Below are 22,853 nucleotides of genomic sequence, written 5' to 3'. Positions count from 1 at the left end.
GAGTAAATTCGGATTATTGAGAATGATAAAGTTCTTTAAAAATATTTATTTTTGTTTTTGCATTGATCTGTATGACTGCTGATAGCCATTTTAACTTCCTTTGTTTGCTAAGAGTGATCTCGGTTTATCCACAGTCTACTGTAATACGAGGCTTTAATAATGTAATGCAAATTCCTTTTAAAGATCAAAGAAAAGAGACTCAAGACGTGTTGTTCGAAGCTTTATTCAAAGAGGAGACAATTATCGTGCGCACATATATTTACATCTGCCATATAGCACGCGTGTGACGTCATAAACTTGCCACCTTTGTCCTAATGGACGGTTGCTTTGTAGAGTCAGTTGTTAAGCACCTTTGGAAAAACCTTGTGCAATTTGGAGAATAAAAAAATATACTTCATTACCATATTTTGAATAACGGGTGAGGGGGTTAGCGCAGGAGGTATTTTTTATATAAATCCGGGGGTCGTGCTGGCATGGAAGTGGAGCAAAGGGGAGTGAAGCATCAAGCTGTTCAATATGATTACGAGTGACGAATTCACTTCAAGTGTGCCTTGTTTGGTCCACCGTGAATTTGATAGGACAGGGCTGATGCACATGTGTGTTTTATCTGTTTACATCATAGGAAGAGGATGCAGGTTCGTGGAGTGGAAGGACAAATCTGATGGGAAAGTTAGCATCTAGTTATATAATGGAAAAGGAATAGCAAATTCACGTCTATACACAACTGACAAACTAATGATTGTATTTGGGAAACAAAAGTGACATTCATCTATTCGCTACTGCCAGCATTTTTTTTTTTTTGTATTTTTTTGGATAAATTCCACAAACTTCATAAAGTTCTGCAAAAGGTGATGAAAGAACACTTTTGCAGTTTCCGATTGTCCGACTCAGTCCAGCTGAAGTTAGGCATTTGTATGTAATATCTGTAAGAAAAAACATTTCATTATATAAAAACACGAGTACAGGTCCATAACTAGAAATTAAGACGTCGATACGACATCAAAAATATGAGTTGCCATCATACGCCTCCTTTGATCACGTTTATAATACCCTTAAAATCGTTAATTAAATTATTTATTTTGGTTATAAACCGATTCTGTTCAAAAATTACAGAAACTTGGGTTCCTAAATAAACCTACTTCGCTTGTTTTAATATTAAAGGTTAATTTATTCATTAATGTGGTTATTTATTACTTAAGATTTTTATTTTCTGTAACTGGTATTTCATCTCTGAAATAATTCCACAATTGATAGTCTGATCAACGGTCCATGGTCTGATCGGTCCATTTACAACGGTTCATTTGCGATCAGTCCAACTATGGGCAACCTCATTACGTTTTCTAGTTATGATCTGTACTTCGAAAAGATGTACTAGGACCATATTACTACTGTACAAAAAACAACAAAAAGGAACTCACAATCGTTTACCAACAATAACAAAGCTCTGGGCGCGCATATGGTTTGTTATGACGTAAAATTGACTGAAATTAAGCAATTTATTCGCTTATGTAGAATGTTAAAAATGTGTAGAGGGCGCTTGTGCCTCTTCTACACTGGATATCAAAATTCGATTTTTTTTTTCAAGACAGCAATACCGTGTGTGTGCGCGCATGTGCCTGTCTGTGTGTTTATGTGTGCAACGATAAAGATGGTGTCTTTTTTTTCTTCTCTATACAATGCATAAAACCATATAACTGTCAGCTGAACTTCAGATAGTCAGTGTTGACGGCCCTGTTTTAGGAGGAATGGGCAGTGGCTTCGCATACCCGGATTCTCACCATGTACCGTCATATGAAGACACCATTGGAGATTTGAATACCCTTTTATCTTGTAGTCTAGATTGCCAAGTCGGCAAATAGAGGCACCTGAGGATTATAGTAACGGTCTATAGCCAATGTCTTTAAACCGTATATTAATTCGGATTAAGAGTAACTCACAGATTGCAGAGATGATAATCCCTCCCCCCTCTTCAAAGAGACTCAGAACAATGACCAGTTTATTGTTCCTCTCTGCGGATTCCTCCTCGAAGGGAAAAAGCGATATTCCCTCTTCTTCCCTGTGATCCAGGGAAAGAGAGAAGACACTGGTGATGAGTTTAATCCATTTCCATATAAAGGCACTGCTCAAGTCTTCCTACACACCGGATATATTTTGTGTCCTTTAACTGAAACAGCACAGACTTCAGTCATGCGTGTGCAACTGAAACGGAAAAGCTGCGAAGTTGACTAAAACAGGACAGATCCAGCTGCCAATGACGACCACACAAAAATTAACAGAGTCGTGTTTAAATTTGCATTTCCTCTAAGACCTTGAACTCAGTCCATCTCGGTTTCTGTAAAGAAACAACAAAAGATATTAGTATAAGGATTGGGATAAATGGATTCAGATAAAATAATCATGTATCAAAAGGCTTAATTTTCATTCGAGAACAATTTTTCTTCTGTTATCAGCCACTCTGATGACGAATACATTTAATTATTATTGAAACATTAAAATGGAAATAAACCTTTTAGGTTTCACGTTAAATTGTCCTTCCCATAACAGTTTCCTAGTTGCTCTAGCTACTGGAGTGGCCCACCTCGTGGCTAGAAGGGGAGCCAACTTCCAAATGATTGTGGCTTCTTGGTTGCTAAGAGGCCAGACATACAACACACATAACCGGATTAGCAGAGTATTACTTCTCCACAAAGAATACTGCGGAGACTCTCTGGTTCAAGAATAGAAATTGTGAACCATATCTTAAAGATTTAAATATCTAGAACTCAAACAAAGTTAATTAACAAATAACTTTGTCAATCTTTATCCAATTATTTCTTTCGCAATGACGCCAGTGAAGATTGCAGTATATTTAAAGAAATAATTGGTTAAAGGTTGACAGAATTATCTTTGTTATGCATGTGATTAAAAATACATCTAATTGAAAATTAATGTTTGGATAATTAATACTGGGATTAAAATATTCCACAAAAATGTTGCCCAATCAGGATACAGATGGTACTGTTGTAAGGACAGTAAACACGAGCATGTTAGAGACACTCATTTCTAAATTAAGCTACAGTTTAATTAATAATATTTAACAGTTTAAAATGATAACCTTTGATTTTAACATAAATTATTTCTGTCCTCATTCAATGTAGTTAATTAACTAGTACTTTTAAATCGTCGACTTTCATTATCTCCAGCTTACGAGCTAATCTTGTCTCCCTGATTCGGGAATTATTAAAATATTAAAAATTCCGTCTGCTATCCAATCTGTAGGAAACGAAGCCTTATCGAGGGGAGGAGGTATAGTTCATCCCAGACATAATTCACCCTTGACATAAAAGTTGCTTGATAGCGGAACAAGCGGAAATTATCGAAGTCTGTTTATTAACAAGACTTCGAAATTCTGCTAACAGCAGGCAAAGTGAATATATCATCAGAGAGAAAGAATGGAGAGTTTAGGTTGGGGGGTGAGTAGGGGTGCGCCATTTATCCGTCGGTAATTAGGCAGAAAAGATCGGAAGTGCGTTAGTTTGTGTGTGTATTTTGTTTTTTGGGGCTGTTGTGATATCTTTAATAAATGTTAGGGCATTTTGGGGTGCGAAGAGTGGAAAAATCAACCATAAACTGTGCGAAGGTTTTAAAGGGTTTACTGAATTTAGAAACCATGATAGCGTATAGTAAAGAGAAAGAATTTTTTTTTTTTTTGTAGTAAGTCTAGGATGAAATATTTAATGCGAGATATTTAATATACTGCTCAAAATATCGATTACTAGCGATGTAATATCAACCTGTATGCTTCGCGAATGTTTATGGGGATGTTTAATTAATACATGAAACGTCAACATAGCAAGATGCAAATTAAGTGCACAGCAAGAAATATAACCCACGTGACTGTTGGGAATATTAACTCAATGTCTTATCTTACTCAGGAACCCTCTTACAGATTTGAAATTTGCAAATGTATCTCCTGTGGGCAATGATGGGTCGTAGGGACAGACCCGTATGCTTGACTTCTGCGCCAGGGAAAAGAATGTGATGAATGATTAGAAAAAGTACTGCAGGATCATCTTAATAACAACATGGACTTGTTAAAGACAAGAGGTGATTATTCCGTTGTATGTGACAATGGTTTAGACCACGTTTTGAGTACTGCACACAGGCTACATTCTTCCTCCTTTTAGGAAGAAAGTAGATCTGCTTGAATGAGTGTAGAGAAGAGAGTAGTCAGGGGCTCAAAAGGACATTCTTATCGAGGAAGACTGGGGTTCGCTAAATTGCAATCTCTGGAAACCATGCATCTGCATGGTGACCTCATTTAAATAAAAGGGCTAAGTAAACAAAATGCTGATGGCACCTTTACTCTTCCTTAGATTAACTCATAAAGCGACATAAATCTAAATTAAAAAAGAATGGTTGTAGAATTGAGGTACAGGAATTCGCATTCAACCAGAAAGCATCTGATAGTTGGAATAAATTTTAAGAAGGATTCAAGAAATTATTGGTCAAAACATTTTTCAATTTTTGTTGACATAGGCTTTGCTTCTTTGCATCGTTTGCCAATTCTATGATCAGTGCTTGTTACATTTCTTAAAATCCACAGGTTTTTCTTATTAAATATATATCAATGTCCTATGGAAATAGTGATACTGAATAAACACAGTCGAATTCCGATTCTGATTTCAGAAATAATCTAAAATTCAGTTCTTTAAGCTTAATTTTTAATTTTAAGGAACTGCTTAATTTTTATCAACCGTTAACAAGGATTCCAAGCAATCTCAGCATAAAGGAATTCTAAAAATTTGATTCTCTTTTATAATTTAGGGCTAGCGAAGACTTACTCGCTTTCAGCCAAGCTACAGAAAGAGAACCGTATTGATTTTTTACGCCCTTGTTTCTCCCACCCTCTCATTTTTATTTTTCTTCAGCTCTTATTTTCCATTTGCGTGAATCTCTGTGTGTGCATCAATGAATAAGTGATCTTCTATATATATTGTATTATTCTCTATCTCTCTCTATGACAGTGACAGAATTTTTTAGTGTACAACCACAGATTTCATCGGTTACTTGTTCCAGGTTTTTATTTTTTTCCCCCCACAGGTTTTTATTTTTTGTTTTGACGATGGTGACCTAAATTTCCAGAACATTTTAAACGGTTAGTTTTCATAGAAACCGTACTGCACGTGCCTTCGTTTCTAACCCTCCCCCTCTTCAAATTGTTAAGGCTTTTCGAACATTTGCTAGAGAAGAAAGTTTTTAGTTGTTCGGGGGAACTTCGCTCCTTTTTCGTATCAAGATAGCTGCAAGAGGTGGGGAAGATAGCAGTGATGGTTAGAAGAAGAAGAAGACGTTGTGATAGGAAGAGAGGGAGGCTGCACGGTTTTGAAAATAAGTACGAAATCAATAGCGGAAGTGTTAAGTAGCTATCTGTCGTGCTGTTTGGAACGCGGTTTCAGCGTTCGTGTTTGACAAACGGCAAAAATAAAGCGCGTTAAAATATAGCTACATTTTTCCACCGGGCCGGATACGGAAGAGTGAGTTTAGAACGCTTGAAGTACTGTAGTCGGTCGGCCATCGATCTTTTCCGCATGTCAGATTTGGAGGAACTTTAAGTTGTTTTGATCGCTGATTCGGCACATTTTGCTTCTTTGTAGGAGGTTTTAAACGCCGAATGTGGTGAGGGAAGTCCACCAATAGTGGTTCCTTTTCTTCTCTCTGTTTTGTCGATGAGGTCATTTTGTTTCTTCAAATTCAATTTCTACATACTTATCGGAGAAAAAACACAGCCAAAATTGTTGTTAAGAACGCGTGTACATAAATAACACTACTTCTGTCGTTGTGAGGTGTCAAGTGTTCTTTTGGGTATTAGAAGAAAGACTGGGATTTTAGTTCTGACAAATCATTTATTTAAAATTCAAAAGTTAAGACGCAGTTACTTTACGCTCATGTCTCTTGGATTTATTCAAGATCGTCAAACTGGAAAGTGTATTGGACTTTGTGGCTTTGGTAATTACATAACCAAAAGGAAACGACAGACAGAAAAGACGAAGTAGGACAATACGGATGAAAAGCTTTATCAATGAATATGGTATGTATATGGCCAGGTGGTCAAGGGCGAGAGGGCAGTAGCACATGCTCTTTGAGTAGACCGGGGTTCAAGCCCCTGACTACTAAATACGGTTCATCTGCCAACCCGCACTTTTCCCTCATTTCCCTCAACAGGAATTGTGGAGGCTTCCATCCTGCAGATTGATAATGACTACTGTTTATGGTATGTATATTTTTATATTAATTTCAAAAATTAATACCGTTTAAAGTCGGTGTAAATTTAAAAATGATCAGTGCGTAGATTGCAGATATAAAATTTCTCAAAAAGAGAGCAAAACCATCTTAAAGATGTCCAATAAGTACGAAACTACTGACCTATTCCCGTAGTTGGTAGTTTTCCATTATTATAAACATGTGGATTGTACTGTGTTCGAAGTCCGGAAGATGTCGTGGTGGTAGCAGCTGTCGCATGGTGTGTACCAAACATAACATGAAACGCACAGAGCCCATCCAGTGGCAGAAGCGTACAAAAATAAACCATATTCCTTAAAGCTGTGACAACTGAGACTCCTTTTATCTTGCTGGCACTCTGAAACAGACAACACAGGATATAAATAGTTAGTCTCTCAGGAGACGGACATATTTTCTAGCCCGCCAACAGTTTTTATTTGTCTGATGTTTTTTATCGCTAACAGAATCTTAATACATAGGAAGGAGGGAGGACGAGTAAGGTGCCAATTGGTGTATGTGGTTGTGTCATCTACACTTTCGTGGTGAGAACAACAGCGGCAAGTCTCTCAAACTGTCTCTACTCTCTTCATAATGTGAGATTTGAGCTGACAACACATCCGTATTTTGGAATTATCGTTTTAATCATTCAAATTCTCATAAAATTTACAAGTTCTATAATTGAACCGCTCTTTCCTTTCTATGATAATCTGTACTCTCTCATTGGCACCTCTCTCATCTTCACGATAATACAAAGATCGAACAAATCGATTTAAAAATGTTCAATAATTATGTCGTTCTTGAAGACGCTGACCAGTTATTTTTCATCTGGTAGGCGTTGGCAAGAACTACATTTCCCTCCCGATTCAATAGGGTCAAAAGGAACAGAGAATCATTATATCAATTAATTAACCGTTTGATAAAACTGTTAATTGATATACCGGTAATGATTCTGTAGGAGTTTTGAACAATGATAATTGTTCAAAAGTTTGAACAATGATAATTGATATTGATATTTTTGACTGATACTGATATTTTGAACAATTATCATTGTTCAGACTTTCAGAACTGATACTGATATTTTTTTTTGAACAATGAAATTGTTCAAACTCCTACACAGACGAAATATAATTCAACAAACATGTATTAATATTTAGTTAAATAAAATTTTAATCATAACTGCAAAATATTCATTTTATCTTTAATAATAACATTGTATTATAGATGTAATTATTTTAAGTCTTAAATAGTTTTAATTTTAAGACTACTTGAACAATTTTAAAATAGCTTTTAACCAATTTCTCGAAATTCTCACGACAGTCTGGACATCGTGAGAATCTAATAGGAAGTCTTCTTATTATGAGTACTACATCTATATTTTATTCCTGCTTCCACTAGGATTTGATTTGTAAATATGAAATATTCTGTAAAGATTTCGGAGTTGACTTGTGGTAAGTTTATGTCTTAGCCACAGGTAGATTCTACTTTTCTCTTTTTATAAAGCATATGGGCATTTTGGTTGTTCTGAAATGCCTATCAGCATCCAAGATTTTTTTAGCTGTCTAAGCTGACAATCACGCGATTCTTATGTTTCAATATTTATTTAGGTCTGTTTTTAATTCATCATTCTCTCATAAATCAAACAACGATGCCCTGTCTCCGAAATTAAATCAGAGGAACACAGAATCGTTGCTGTATGCTCAGAAATGAATATTTCATGAATGTTCAACTCCAGGAATTGGGGATGGAACTAGAATACAGTTTTGGTTGCTTGTGTCAGCCCAAGTAGGCTGTATCTGTGTTATTATGGCATATACCCCCCCCCCCCCCCCACCTCCCCTAGGCCACGTGCAACACGCATTTGTGGGACGTGGTTACGAAGTTATTGCGATCGGAGTGATTTATATCGTATCTCCTTGAAACACCTCCTCCGGTCGGACACCATTATTACTTTATGAGGTCACCGTAGTATCCAGATCCAATCTGTTCAAGCCACCGTTATGACGTCATACATAAATAAACAGAGCCTGTGTACAGTACTTATTTTGCTGCTTCCTGTTAGAGAGAAACAGGAGGAGTGTTTTTCGTGCCGGTTCTGAGTCACCAAAAATAATTAACTTATTATAACATATAACAAATCGCGCCATTACTAGGTCATTTGTGACCAAGCACTGACCCTCGGTAATCTCCGGAGACAATAACATAGCGGATTGTGCACACTACAGAAGTTGTATTTGTGTAGAAGGCCATATTAGTGGTAACGAGAGAGGGTCATAAATAAAATTATTCGGTCGTAAGTTACTTTCAACTTGTGTGCGAAATGGTAGAGGCCATGTTTCTTGTTATCTGCAATACGTGCTGCCCGTCCCTTTCATTTTGTAATAATGAAATAGCTTCTAGGAAAACACGTAAATCCCATATTACTCAATTAAAAATGCAAATGTGTGAAGAGTAATTTATTAAAAACAAAACGCAAAAAAATTTTAATCATATTGGCTTAATCATCAAAATATTACTGATAAATTAATAAATAGAGTACTCTGATTTTTCATTGAGTACTCTGATTGAATAACTCACAAAGGGCTTTTTTTTTTGCGTTAGGAAGAAAAGCCCTTATAAGGTAGAAAGTCTGGAGAGAAGAGAATAGGTGAAGTCTAAGCTTAGACTGTTGATTTAATGCGGGTAGACTTCTTCCACTGGAAGAAAACAAATTACAAGGTACCCCTATGATTATTTATTCAATGCAGATGCACAACTGAATCTTCGTTGGCCCGGTCCTTAAACTAACTGCAAAAGATAATTAATCTCTCTATATACCAACCATTTTTAATTTAGAATTGAAATCAATAAATCCAAATACATTTCCGTTCCTTAAGATATAAACATTTAAATTACATTATCCTGATTATTTTCTGGGTACTGGATTAGTTTCAGACATGTAAGAAACAAGCCCAAATTTATTGCATAGAATATAACTTTGGCAGGAAATAAATAAGCAGAAAACATTTCATTTGGTTTACTTAGAATAGTATACTGCATTCTAACTGTAAGGATACGTTTGCGCAATAATTCTGATAAGGTTTCTTAGAACATACTTAGGATCACTGCAAAAAAAGTAATGCCCACAGTTTCTTTTAGAGAGCTGTATTTATTTCTACAGCATGTTTCGCCACCTGGTCCAGCGACCAACTGTGCTGCTGTTGATATCATCGAGTGCTATTCACTTTCTGTAGTCGCATTTGTAAAAAAAAAAAAAAAAAAAAACGCATAGGGCATAACTTTAGGCGCGACTCTCGTAGTTGTGGGTACAGTCTTCAGTTCGGTGGCAAAATGGCTTCAATAAACATATACCTTAAGATATACAATGTCCGTTCAAAACATTATGACCACGTACCAGCAGAAAGAGGACGACATCCCCAAAATTAGGCAGGTGGTCATAATGTTTTGAACGGACATTGTATATCTTAAGGTATATGTTTATTTTTATTGAAGCCATTTTTCCGCCGAATTTCAATGCCTACACATTCCCTGCCACATGGCGAGGAATGGAATTTATAAGACCTCAGAACATATTACAGGAGGTGCGTTGTACCATGACGCCAAGATTGCGTACTGCAAGTCTGTGATGGATAATCCAAATTTTGAATATCGATCTACGTAATTGCATATATGTTGGCATTCTTATTTGGCAGCAAAGGTAGCACCTGGTTCGTCGAAGACGAAAGTCATTTCGTCTTCGACGAACCATTCTGAAACACTACCGGCAATGTGGCAGGGCGCGTTATCCTTCTGGAACACACTTGTACCATCCGGGCTCGGTCTCTAAGGGGTGTATCTGATCAGCCACAACAGATAATCAATTTTTATCATTCACAGTGAGGTGCGAGGACTCTAAGAGATTCCCAGAAAATCATCCCTCATACTAAAACACTGCTGCTACGTACCTCTTTCTGTTGGACCAGGACATCGGAGTGCTCAACATCTACCGTCCACACAGTATAGCAGGAAACGTATTTATCGGAAAAGGTAACTTTCTTCCAGTTGTCGATAGTCCAATGACACCGTTTAGATGCAAACTTTACCGTCGTTGGCGACGTATAGCTGTAATCATGGGTATCTTGACAAGAAGCCTACTCTGGTGGCCCATACGGAAGAGGGTTCTTTAGATTACGACCTTGAAAATACAGCTGGTCGTCCGTAGTCAGTAATTCCATTGTTTTCCACCTGTTGGCTCTCACAAGGCGGGACAGCCTACGTTTACCACGACCATCGATGAGGCGTGGGGGCCTGCACTTTTTCGAAGTCCGTCGGATCACATGCCTTGCTATTGTCGATCAAGTACTTCGAATGGACCACATCCCACGAACCTGCAGCATCACATTTATGAGTTCTCATTGCGATACTTGCCACCAGGCAGGAAGAACGACCTATTGCTAAAAGACGGAATCTGTCATAATGTTTTGAATGGACAGTGCATTAAGACGCCCTTATACCACGTGGATTGGAACGAAAAACAAAATAAGTTTTTGCTGACACGTAACATTATACAATCACCAAACACGAAAGTTTCTATTACCTTTCGTGTTTGGGTTTTCTAAATTTGTATTCAGGATTCTTTCCGAATCCTATCATCAGAACTAAGTCGGGCTCAGTAAGAAGGCAGCCTTGCCTACAAGACACCACTGCTAAACAATCAAAATGATTCTAAATTTTGAATGCTTAGAATAATATATTTCATATATTTTATTGCACTACTTTTCATCATCTATCAAGGCTAATGTGCGAAATACATTACAAATTAGTTTCGAACAAATGTGTTTGAAAGCAGTGCAGTGCTAGATCAACTCACTGTGAAAGCAAAGTTCGAGGCTGCATTTTACCCTAAGGACGCCACTATTTTCACGCTAATTCAGCCACAGTAGTGGTAAGTGATTATATCAGCGTTTACTATATGCAAAAAGTAGTCGAAAAATCAGGCACAGATAGGCAATTCATTCGGGAGACTGTCCCCAGGAACTGGGATCAGTTGGTAACTCTAATCTTCAGTGATATCATTCTTTATATCCTGAAGGTTTAGTAATAAACGTTTTACGCAGTGGTTCAGTAAAATGAGAACCCCAATATTTTTTAACTGTAAAACAATTTTAGAAACAGCGAACCCAGACAAAAATTTAATTGGTTATTTATCGCTATGCATTTTTATTTATATGAGAGGAAGGATAAACACACCTTGGATTATTTAGTGAATTATTTCAACATTAATGATACTATCAATAGTTATTATTTAAGTCTGTGTTAATTTTATATTCATAAATTGGCAATTTAATTACAAAACATCTTAAGATTTCTTCTACAAAATGAAGACAAAAATGCCATACTTACATTTCCTAAACACTACATTAGTTGGGTCGTCGGCCAGTTCCGCATACCTGTCTATATCATGAACATCAGTCCCGTAATAGTTGGCCACTATACCACGGAGCAGTAGTTCCTCCCTTTCGACTTTAGTCCACTCGTGAATCCCTTTGAACCCACCGTGTATCCTCTCGGCTTCCTGTTGCCACGCTTCTTCTACGGCACGCCTCCTCGCGTGTCGAACCAACCTCTGGCGTTCCTCAGCCACGTTAGTTCCGTATCTAACGTTCAATAAAACACTAGGACTATACAGTTTTAAGTCCACCTGGCCACTCCTAGACAGGGCATCACTGCTGTCCACCGGATGCATGGTAACGTTAAACATGGTACCTAACCTTTGGATCTGGTCCCAATCCTCTTGCATCTTTTTGTGGTCTTCTTGAACAAAAAAGAACGAATCCTGGCCGTGGAGAGAGAAGTGCAAGTCCACCATATAAGTGTCGTTAAACACGGAGGTCATTACATCTCGGAGGATTGGGCTGGCTTCGCTGACCACATGGACGAAAGCCCTATTGTCGTGTCTGGACAACAGAATGCCGTCCCCGAGTACAGCAGGCAGATTGGCAATGGGAGCGTTCATGTCGTGTAGGAAAGAGGTGTAACCACGAATTTCCGTCCTCGGTACGGTGCTGAGTCTCGAGAATTCCGTAGCGACCACATCGGCAGTACAGCTGAGACCTGATATAACTGGAAGGCTTTCTCGTAGAGCCAGTGCTGTGAGAGAATCCCCCGTTAGCACCGGTGAGGGAGGAGTTGAAAAGGGGAACATCTGTCTCATGTCGAAACCAAGCAATGCCAGCCATTCTGATAAATCTGAAAAAAATAAAATAAGATTCATTGCGATAAATGTCTAAGTTTCGTTAAAGTCATTTAATTAGAACGTGAGGTGTGATCAAAAAGTTCAGGGGACTGACTATATCATGAAATAGGGGCGTAGTAGCGAGTTAGACTTGCTGCAACATGTTTCTGGTGGCTCATCTAGATGTAGATGAGTCACACATGAATCAATCGCTTGTTTGTAGTCAGCCTGAATTAATGCGCGTTAAATAGGCGTTTCAGCTCATTTGTAAAAAGTGCAACGGAAATCCAAATAGCCGATAAACCCCTTCCAAATATTAGTTCAATCCCCGAACTTTTTCATCACACCCTTTATTTTGGATGAAAAACATTACAGGGACAGTAGCAAGTTGACTAACTTTTTTGCAGCCTGTCTGACACTATTAATTTTACAAATACTTCACACAGGAAAAAAAAATGAAATTTATGAATTCTGTTTAACAAATTGATTTAAAGGAATTAATGAGGTTGCCCTTTCATCTAATAAATTTAATATAATAAATACTGCATTACATTTTTTAGATTCAGTTCGAATTTAAAGCAAAGGTTTGATTTTTCTAGGCTTAAAGTTGGAACTTACAAACAAATATGAGGAAGCAAAGAAAAGGTAGGAGTAAACATAACTGTAAAGACTATTTATAAAAATTATTTAAAAATTATTAAATATTATTTATAACTATTTATAATTTTATGAATAACTTTTAGACCTATTTATTCAGTACAGTAATTAAAACCAACAATCAGTGAACCTTTTCTTTTTTTTTTAGTGATTAGAGTCAAACATTTTAATCTTTTTTGAGAAGGGCAAGCATCCGAAATCAGAAATTTGGAAGCTGCCACGAATGAGAAATTGAGTCTTTGCAGGTGGCTCCCTCTGTGACCGTCAGAACATTGGACCACACACGGACTGGGGACATAAAACTGCTACAAGAACACAGTGATCATCATATCGTAATTTCAAAGTGGGGGGGGGGGTCTGGCACGTACAGAAAGCCGGCCTGACAACGACCAAATTATGGGCCATTACTTAACAAAAAGAACAGCTGGGTGATGATTAGAAGGGGCCAGGATGTCCAATCGGGGTGGTCCTTTATGCGGAAGTGCTGACACAGAAATGCAGAGATACTAGAGCTCGGTTCGAGCATTTTCTGAGTAGCGATCACCACAAAGCAGTAAACTAAACATCGTTAAACCCTCAGTGACTTAACTTCAACCGGAAATGACTGGATAGACGTCTTCTGATCCATTAGATCCCCTGTAGTAGAACTTCGTAAATTCTTAATCTCAGATAAATTCTCAGTGGTCTGCAGTAGCAGCAAAAGATCAAGCAGAGCCGTGTACTGTACATTGATCTTAATTACTCTAGTCAAACATACTGAGGGCAGCCGGTATCAGAGCGCTGCTGCCTGGAAACGCAGGGGTCACGCTATGTCCCCTTCTCCGAGACTCATTTATCTTGCAGAGAAAAGAAAAAGAGGGAAAAGAATGATTTGGAGGTTAAACCTAGGAATGGCCAGATTGCGTAGACCTACACGCTGAAGTTAAAATGCAATGACCAAAAGGTAACGTATTGAAATTAATTTATTTAAAACCTCTATAAATCTTAATTGTTGATTTATCGCTTAAGAAAAGAATCTTGATTCTTACCTGTCAAATAGCCAGTCTGCTGTACGAGGTTATTCACAGGGTCGTTACCATGGAAACGGTATAGATGTATGTTGTATGGTTTCCTGATTAAAGTAGGAACATCCTCCCAGTTCGGGGTGAACCACTGTGGTCCCTGTGGATCGTAAACTCTCCCGTTGAAGAAGACGACTTGAGTTAGAGGATCGCGTATACCCCCGTGGATATCGATGGGCAAATAGAAGTTTGGATTGGTGTCTGTCACCACCTTACCAAAAGGGGTTCTGTGGATGGTCTTCACCAACTTACCCTCTGAACTGAAAACAGCCAGAGGTGTTCCCACGTGATCGCTAACCACATAGTACTTTACTCCATCTTCTTGTAGGTACATCAGATGATTGTTGGTGTCGTACAGAAGAACGTAAGTTACCTTCGTTTTGGGGAAATGTACATGGGTGACCTGAGTAGGATTTTTGGGATTGGAGTAGAAGAACTGGGTGATGTTGTCACGATGGTCCTTCCTGGCACACAGTCGATCCTTGATGTCGTAGTAGTAATGAACTTCGTAGTGGTTCAATTGAAACGTATGGGTCAGTTGACCTTTCGCATTGAACATAAACTTCTCCTCTCCTCTCTGAACAACAAAACCTCTGGTATCAATCGAGTATACTCGCTGTTCGTTGTAGCCAATCAGCCGATCTCCATCGTCATACCACATGGACATCTGCGTCTGACCTTCCGAAAAGCTCTTCATGTTACCATTGATATCATAGATGTATTTCCACTTCCGGGGTGCACTAACTTCCTCCAGAAAACCATCCGCTGTATACGTATAATTAATATTTACCATAGTTCCATCTTTTCCGATTTTAGTACGAGTCTGACGCACGCGACTGTGACTGTCGTACTGGAGACTTAAGGAGTACACTTCCTTGTTCCAAAGGGTCACCGCGAGGATGGTCGTTCTGCCGTAAGCATCAAAAGCAATCGTCTTAGAATATTGCCGCATATCATCCTGAATGAAGATGCTGTTTATCTTGGGCCTATGGACCAAAAACTGCTGCACCTGTTCCAGCGTTGCCGACTGTCCATTATACCGGTACTTCGTTTCGGGAATAGCCTTTCCGTTGATCTCCACCTCCACTGTGGTTATCTGACCCTCGTAACGGTAACGGAACTTGGCATTGTTGAATCCGCTCCTGCTCGTGAACCGTATCTTCTCTTCTTTTAGCAGCGTCCCATGATACCTGAAGTCCACCCTGATGTCTATCTCCGGTAACGTCTTAGCCGCATTCTTTAACAACGCCTTTTGTTCGTAGTACACAAAATCGGTTCTTTCCTGGCCGCAAAAGATCGTTTGTAGTTTGCCGCTGTCGTCGTAAATATACACCACCCTCCCCTTATTCTCCGGGTACAGCTTCGCTAAGACCTGGCCTCGATCGTTGAAGTGGAGAACATAAGGATGTCGGACACCTGGGGCTAAGTAGAGAAGCTTGTAAAACCCAAGGGATGTCTGCGTGGCTATCTCATGTTTATGGCCGTTCGGCCCCACTACCGCTTGGAGACTGCCGGCGTTGTCGTACTGAAGCACATACCGACTCCCGCTGGGTAAAATCACTTCGCTTGGCTAGAGAAAGAGAAAAAGATTCTGCTATTAAAACTTCGCTCCAATTTCGCACTTTGTTTTTTAAAGAAATCATCTTCACTCGAACTCAGTAATGTTTCTATTCTATTTGAACACTAGTGTACATTAGCACTTAGATCGACTTATATTAGCCTAATTACATTTGCCTGTTTATTATTTCATTTATTTGGTGTTTTAATTGCAGGAATATCCTGAAAATGTGAACTCATATTAGGGTTTCCTCAGAGTAATGTTTATAAATGTCTCGACGTTCCGATACCATTTGCGAGTACATTTACGGACAGCGGGAAGCCAATCGATGCGATCGCGTGCCGGTTTGCCTTTAACATCAACATATTTTTATTATTTGTTTTCACTTTACTTTCCTTACCACAATTTTTATGGCCTTTTAAATCTGAACTCTTTTTTTTATGTCTTAACGGATACATCACCAGAAGACGTCGCCCGTACCTTTTAGGTACGGCTTTTTTGGTCATGTCAATCGTAAAACAATTCGGCAGACTTATGGAAAATTCTTTCGACAGCCTTTGTGAGAAGAGTGAGCCGTCAAGATTCTTTCGGTTACGAAATACGTGGATAAATCAAAGAGTAAACGCAATTTATTTTTTATTAAATCAAGAAAAGGAAAATATACAAAAATCTTAGTGTTGTTCTTCCACGTAGTCCACTTGCTTCTCCAAACATGTCTTGCATCGGTCCGCCAGATTCTTAATGCCATCTAAGAGAAAAGTTTTCGGTTGTTCATTGACTTCGTCATCACTTGATAATCGACGTCCGTGTAATGCTTTTTTAAAGGGCCGAAAAGGTCAGTCTGAAGGGCGAGGTCCAGGCTGAATGACGTCTCAGCTCATTTAGGTTAATGTCAGGTTAATGTTACTCTTTCAATATGGGACAATGTCCTACGCTGGTAACAGTTTCTCCATGTGCCTGATAAAGTTCCACAATAGTTGGAAGAATCACTGTCCTCTCCTCACCAGGTGAAAAAGACCCGGTCAATGATGTGAGGAATTTTTATGGGCCTTTTTCACAACGTGGTGGAGTTAGTCTCAGGTGAAGGTAGTATGGTTTTTCCTCCCGGAAACAGAAAATTGACTCGAATACGGCTACAGTTGCTGATGCTCCAAAACCCTACAACAACATTTTATTCAAAATGTATGTTTTTGTACGTTAAAAGATAAAGAATGTCCCTAATGCGTCCTCTTGCTTTGGGATTCACACGAACAATCAGTGAACAGAACGCTTGCGTTTTGTCTTCTGTCTTTCTGCGTAGAACAGACAGAAAAACCGTAACTCGATTATTCCCCCACTGAGGTCGATTCCCATTCTGATCACGGAACAGGCGGCATTGACGAGGAACGTTGCCCAACTGTCATCTTACGGCGATCACCACATTTCTCTCAGGCGATGTCAAGTTGTGGTTGCTTTTCAGTAATGGCCTGCTGTTAACACTGAATAAATTGATTATGTACACTGGAAGCTGGTTAATGCTTTCTTTATTATTATGTTTCTCCCCTCAATACACACACTTTTATTGAACATCCAATTAATTGTCCGTTGTACTCTCACCGTATTTATGGTCCCATCCTGTAGTAATTTATAATTACTGTCTGAAACCCATGCGCGCAATGTTCTACTGATATTTTGTCTCTCAACAAGTTGCAAACAATCGGCATAATTTCATAAATAAAAAAAATCAAGATTTCTAATTAAAATGTCTTTTTTAAAGGAACAATGACTATAATGAAACTCGCTTATTGAAAAAAAAAATATTGAATATCTAAATTGTATTTTAACTTACTGTACAAAGAGCGAAAATTAAGAATATTCTCAATTCTAATTTTCAGGAGAATATAATTTATTTATAGTCAGTTAAAATCATTATACAGCATACTTTAAAGCAATACACTGTTATGGACTTTCTCTGGATCTTATACTACGACAAATTAAATTAAGGGGCTTATTATATTTATTCCTATTTTTCTTGTATTGGCACTACCAATTCCGTTCTTAGCGCTTCTTGCTAGTACTTTTTCTTCATCAGTTTTCGCCCATCTGTCCCCATAATTTTGTTGCCTATTCTCGTATAATGCTCATACAAATTGGAACCAAATGGTTGTAACTATTCCATGCTTTTTTTTTTTTCTTAACCAAACTGTTAATCTCATCCGTCATCCATTTTGGCATCTTAAGTTAAAAGAACTTGACTATAGGTTTGTGTCTTGAAGGATAAATCCCTTGAACGTTTCCCATTGTATCTGACAGCATACAATAGTCTCTTTAGTTAGTAGAGCACAAGAAATATCTTATTCCATTATGGTCTCCCCGCTTGAAATTGAAGTTGTTGCCTTTACATTGACCACATTAGCTTTCTTTAGATAAAATCCATTTAATAATAACAGATCCATCTCTAATTGACCACCTGCCCTTGTAGGTAGCACAGTTCGTAGAATCGCCGTCCTCCCCACACCGGGTGAAAAAGACCTGAGGTTCGAGTCCCGTCAATGGCGTGAGCAATTTTTATGGACCTTTTTCACAACGTGGCTGAGATAGTCGGTCTCAGACGAGGCTGGCATGGATTTTTCTTCTGGGAACGCGGGTTTTTCGTCCAGCAAACAGAAAATCGACAACAGAACACATGCAATTTACGCAGTAGGTTCGGATATGTTCTTAGTCGCTGATGGTCCTAAAAAACACTACTACTACAACTAAACGGAAATGGATTGTAGCCCGAAATTAAAACTACTGACTCAAAAATAACTGCAGAACTTAATGTGAGTCTCAGCAATCCACTTCCTAGCAAAACAGATGGGCGAGAACTTCATAAAGCTAAAATTTATGGCAGAGCTGCTATTGCCAAGCCACTCGTTACTGATGGTAATGCTAGAAAGAGGATGCAGTGACGTTAGGAGCACAAAAACTGGATACTTGATGATTGGAAACATGTCATATTTTTATACGAATCATCGTTCAGTTTTTCCAACATCATGGAGTGTTTACGTTTGGTGAATGACAGAGGGAACGCATCATCCTGACTGTCTTGTACCAACTGTCAACAGTGGTTTGGGCAGCAGTATCTTTGTATTTTTTAGGCTGGAAATATTCCACCAAACTTTATCATCACTCTCAACCGAAGAATTACTGCCATTGATTACCTTGACAGTTTGAGTGACCAGGTTCATTTTACGGTGCAAACTTTATTTTCTACAAACGATGCCACGTTCAAGATGATAATGCTCTAATAACACAGTCAGATGTGTCCAGTCATGGTTTGGGAAGCATCACCAGACTTAAAAATTATTGAACCACTGTGGATGTGGACATATTTAGAAAGGGGAATAAGAAGCAGATTTCCTCCATCTTCTTCAGTCAAAGAGCTGGAAATATTCCACCATGAAGAATGGTCCAATATTCCTCTGAATGATCTATGATATATTCGACGTAGAATACAAGCTGTTTTAATAGCAAAGGGTGGCCTGACACCATATTGATGCATACCTATAACTCTTATCACAGCTATTTCCATTATTTTGCTCACCCCCATGTATAGAGGATGCTACTGAAATTAAAGGAACAGCAGTGGAGAAATGGTTGGTATATGTACTGAATCAGCGTCTTTGTCCTTCCTGTTTTTAAATACAGCACGGGTTTATCGTTTCCAAAAAATCGGACCATTAAAGGTAAGTCACAGTAACGTCACTAATGAACTAACTTTTTTTCTGATCTACTCGTGTTGAAATTGAAGTATCCCGGGTTTCGGTCAGACTCCGTATAGATTAAACATATGTCAAACGTCTTTCTATATCACAAAGCTTGCTTTAAGGGTGAAAGTGGTAGCTACAGATTTGCACGTTTCACATCTGTGTCGAGGAAAATTAATGAAGTGCAACGGTTAAGGATGTATTTCAGGAACAAATACATCCTTAGAGGAACATCAACGGGGTTTGCAAATAGGAAAAGAACATAAAAGGAACTGCTCTTTAGCCAAAGTGTAATTAGCTAATGGAACAAACATATCAGATGGCTCGTTTCCCGAGAAAAACCACGATTAAGATTATTCTTCGTGTTTGGTAACTACTTAAATATGCAACTAGAGAGAGAGAGAGAGAGAGAGAGAGAGAGAGAACAGTTCCTTTAGTGTCTTTATTTCTACCATCTACCTATATTTTATTCTTTCAAACTATTTCTCACCATGTTCATCGGTCCTTCGTCATACTTGTACATGATTCCAGTATTATCAGCCTGCCGCACCTCTGCCAATCTTCCCTGGATATCAAAAGTGTACTGCTCAAACAAATAGCCTCGTTCCCAGCGGGCGAGCCTTCCAAAACGGTCGTAATCTAGGCGAACAGCGGTGATGTTCTGTGTCGGCTGCCACAGAAGAGGTTGTCCCAGTGCGTCATAGTGAGCCGTCAAGAGTGGGGACTGGTTCCTGTCGTAAACGGTCTCGCTGTGTTGCTCACGATCGAATTCCACGGCAAAGACGACTTCTCCGTTGATCTACAGGTTGAAAGGTTAAATCGATTTTTTTTTTCAGCAAGAACAGCAATTTGAGAAGATTATCTTTAGGGTTTTAAGGAAAACTAAATAGAAAATTAATTTTATAAAAAATTAAGTTACAATTAATGCGGTTGTAGAAGGGCTTGTAAGGACACGAGCTGTATGTCACTTAAATTCGATGTATCGTTGTCCAGGAAAGCTGGAAACTTGCATGGTTTATTAAAATCCATAAAACATGAAGTCAGAATCATGAAATATGTAAACAAATTCTGTCCAGAGACTGAAAAAAAGAACTTAGGAAAGCATTTACATGGTTCTTACATTGGAAGAGAGAAATTGATCGGTTGGACTAGACAGCAGATTAAAGTTAAATTAATTCCTAGAATTTTACCAACTAAAAATCTGTTGAATTATGTACCACGTTGTGGATATTGGTAGTCTGAAGGCAATCTCAGCGAGTATCCGCTGAGATTCAAATGTCTATGCAATAATTCCAGTTATCTAGTCGAACAACATCAGCTAGAGTCTACTTCAACTATAATATAAAATCCCTCCGGGTAATGTATTGGAGGCCCTTCTGCTATTTAATCTGTATGCTAATGATTTTCCTTACAGAATATGGCTGGACCAACTCCATCTGTATTCCGACACTGCAAATCTGTCTCAGTCAAAATGATATTTCATCTCCCCTTTCTGTCTGTTGCTGCCAGCTTAAATTACTACCTCTAGGCCTCCAGATAGATCTAAAAGTGAATACACTAATCCTTTGCGCTTTGTTCGGTCTACCACAAAAGCCAGCAACCAATAATGAAATTATGAGGCTCAACTTTGATACCATTCCTGGCAAAGTTGAAAAGATTTTGGTTAAAATTTTACAGGTTAGTTTGCAAGTAAATAAAGGGTTTTGGAGTATTAAATAAAATACCTATTACGGCTTGTTCTATCTGCTGAGGTTGGTATCTCCATACAAATTATTTCCTCAACGTTTTCCTCTACAAGCTTCGTAGAATTGTGACGCCTAACATCTAATTACGCGAAAGAGCTAATAGTATTCAATTTCCTTCAAATAGTACCACAAGAGTAATTAAAATCAGGAGATCAGAACAAAATAACGCATCTATCATTAGATGAAGCTCTTTCTCAACTTCTAATTCCTTTTATCTAGTGCGGGTGAAGTGTTTATCTTTTACTATATGATACCTTTATCCCCGGCTAACTTTAGTTTCGTATCGCTTTAATTATAATAAGAAAGAATGCAATAATTCCGTGGTTTATTATCGAAGTCTTCTACCACACCATTAATATTGCCTCGGGAATAAAGTCGTTGTGTTAAAAGTTGGAAAACTATCGACAGGCTCAAAGGTAAAGTTGATAATGGGGAGTGCATCTCTAACGAACAAGGCCTTGAACGTCCGATAAGATGGAATACCAGCTATTGTGGCAGCCAATAAAGCAGGGTTCGTATTTGGAAACTCGAGGGGATTTGCTTGATAGAAAAGCTAACTTTGAATGCTTCTTGGGGTATTAAAACAGATTATACCGTATGAATGGGATGGAAATACGATTTTAGCCTGGCGATGACGGAAGACAGATCCAAGAAAGGAGGCAAGCAGGGATGCACTCATTAATAAACTGCCTTTGAAGAAATATTTCTAGATAGATGGTAAACCTATTCTAGCGATAAAAATAATAATACGTATAACGGATTTTCTTAAGAAAGAACATGGAAAAATGATGAAACGTATGTTATTATTTCCATAAAGAAAAGCTTAAACAACTGAAAAATGAGATTCATTCTTTACGATGTTTGGAATGATTCAAAGGCCTCAAGATAAAGTGATTATTCTTGAAGGTTATCACCCAATTAAAAGCAAGCATTATCTCAAGAATTATCGTATTAAATTATGACTCATTTAATAAAGAATTATTTTTTTTCCCTACTGACCTTCATTTTCCGTCCGACTTGAGTTACTTGTCTGCTTTGACCTTTACCTTCTTTACGTAAGTAGTACCGCCACTCGAAACGCTGAACGACATCCTCGCTAAACGTAGCTTTCAGTTTATACGGAATTGGATAGATTTCTCCAATGAGTGGACTTCTATCAGTCAGGAGAGGAGTTGATGAAGTTTCCATTTCCGCAGTGCTGGAGTCTTCGGTGGTGATGATAAGACTTCCATCCTGGTATTGAGTGATCCTTTTCTCAGTCAAACCTGGTGGCGTACAAGAAAGAAACACAAAAGACAAGACCAAGGCGATTATTGAAGTTTGGAACTTTATATCACGGAATCAAATAAAGTCTATAATAAAATCAATATTGCGCGCGTCCATCTTGGCTATAGCCAACATGGCAACAGTATTTATAACGAAACAGCATGCAAGCTGCTAATATAGTTACTATAAATTAAGAAATGCTACCAGAATTCTATAGTCCCACACCGTTTTCATAGGAAACATGCCTTATACAGTGAGTGGCCGCTTTATTAGGTACACCTACCCTCTTCATGGCAGGTTCCCATTCCTATTAGCAAAATACAAGTTACGGTTACAGTGGTCTCATGAACACTAATACTGGACATT

The 22,853-nt window shown here is 38.3% G+C and overlaps 1 protein-coding gene across 6 annotated transcripts in view; it reads right to left on the bottom strand.

Annotated features, from left to right (window-relative positions):
* Positions 1-207: 207 nt before the first annotated feature.
* LOC150078006 (teneurin-m-like) overlaps positions 208-22,853 on the bottom strand; it is a 432,793-nt gene continuing 410,147 nt past the window's right edge. For all 6 annotated transcript variants that reach the window (XM_090384265.1, XM_090384268.1, XM_090384267.1 and 3 more), the window contains 6 exons: positions 22,221-22,486; positions 19,967-20,275; positions 14,158-15,760; positions 11,641-12,486; positions 6,406-6,619; positions 208-2,332 (listed from right to left, as the gene is read on the bottom strand). In XM_090384265.1, coding sequence (XP_090240391.1) covers positions 6,618-6,619; positions 11,641-12,486; positions 14,158-15,760; positions 19,967-20,275; positions 22,221-22,486 — 3,026 coding nt within the window. In that variant the 3' untranslated portion in view covers positions 208-2,332; positions 6,406-6,617. The remainder of the gene's footprint in view (positions 2,333-6,405; positions 6,620-11,640; positions 12,487-14,157; positions 15,761-19,966; positions 20,276-22,220; positions 22,487-22,853) is intronic.

Source organism: Mastigoproctus giganteus, chromosome 11, assembly GCF_048544385.1.
Source record: "Mastigoproctus giganteus isolate SK-2022 chromosome 11, ASM4854438v1, whole genome shotgun sequence".
Lineage (NCBI taxonomy): Eukaryota > Metazoa > Arthropoda > Arachnida > Uropygi > Thelyphonidae > Mastigoproctus > Mastigoproctus giganteus.
The sequence above is the reverse complement of the archived record's forward strand: the minus strand, read 5'-3'. Positions and strand labels throughout refer to the sequence as shown.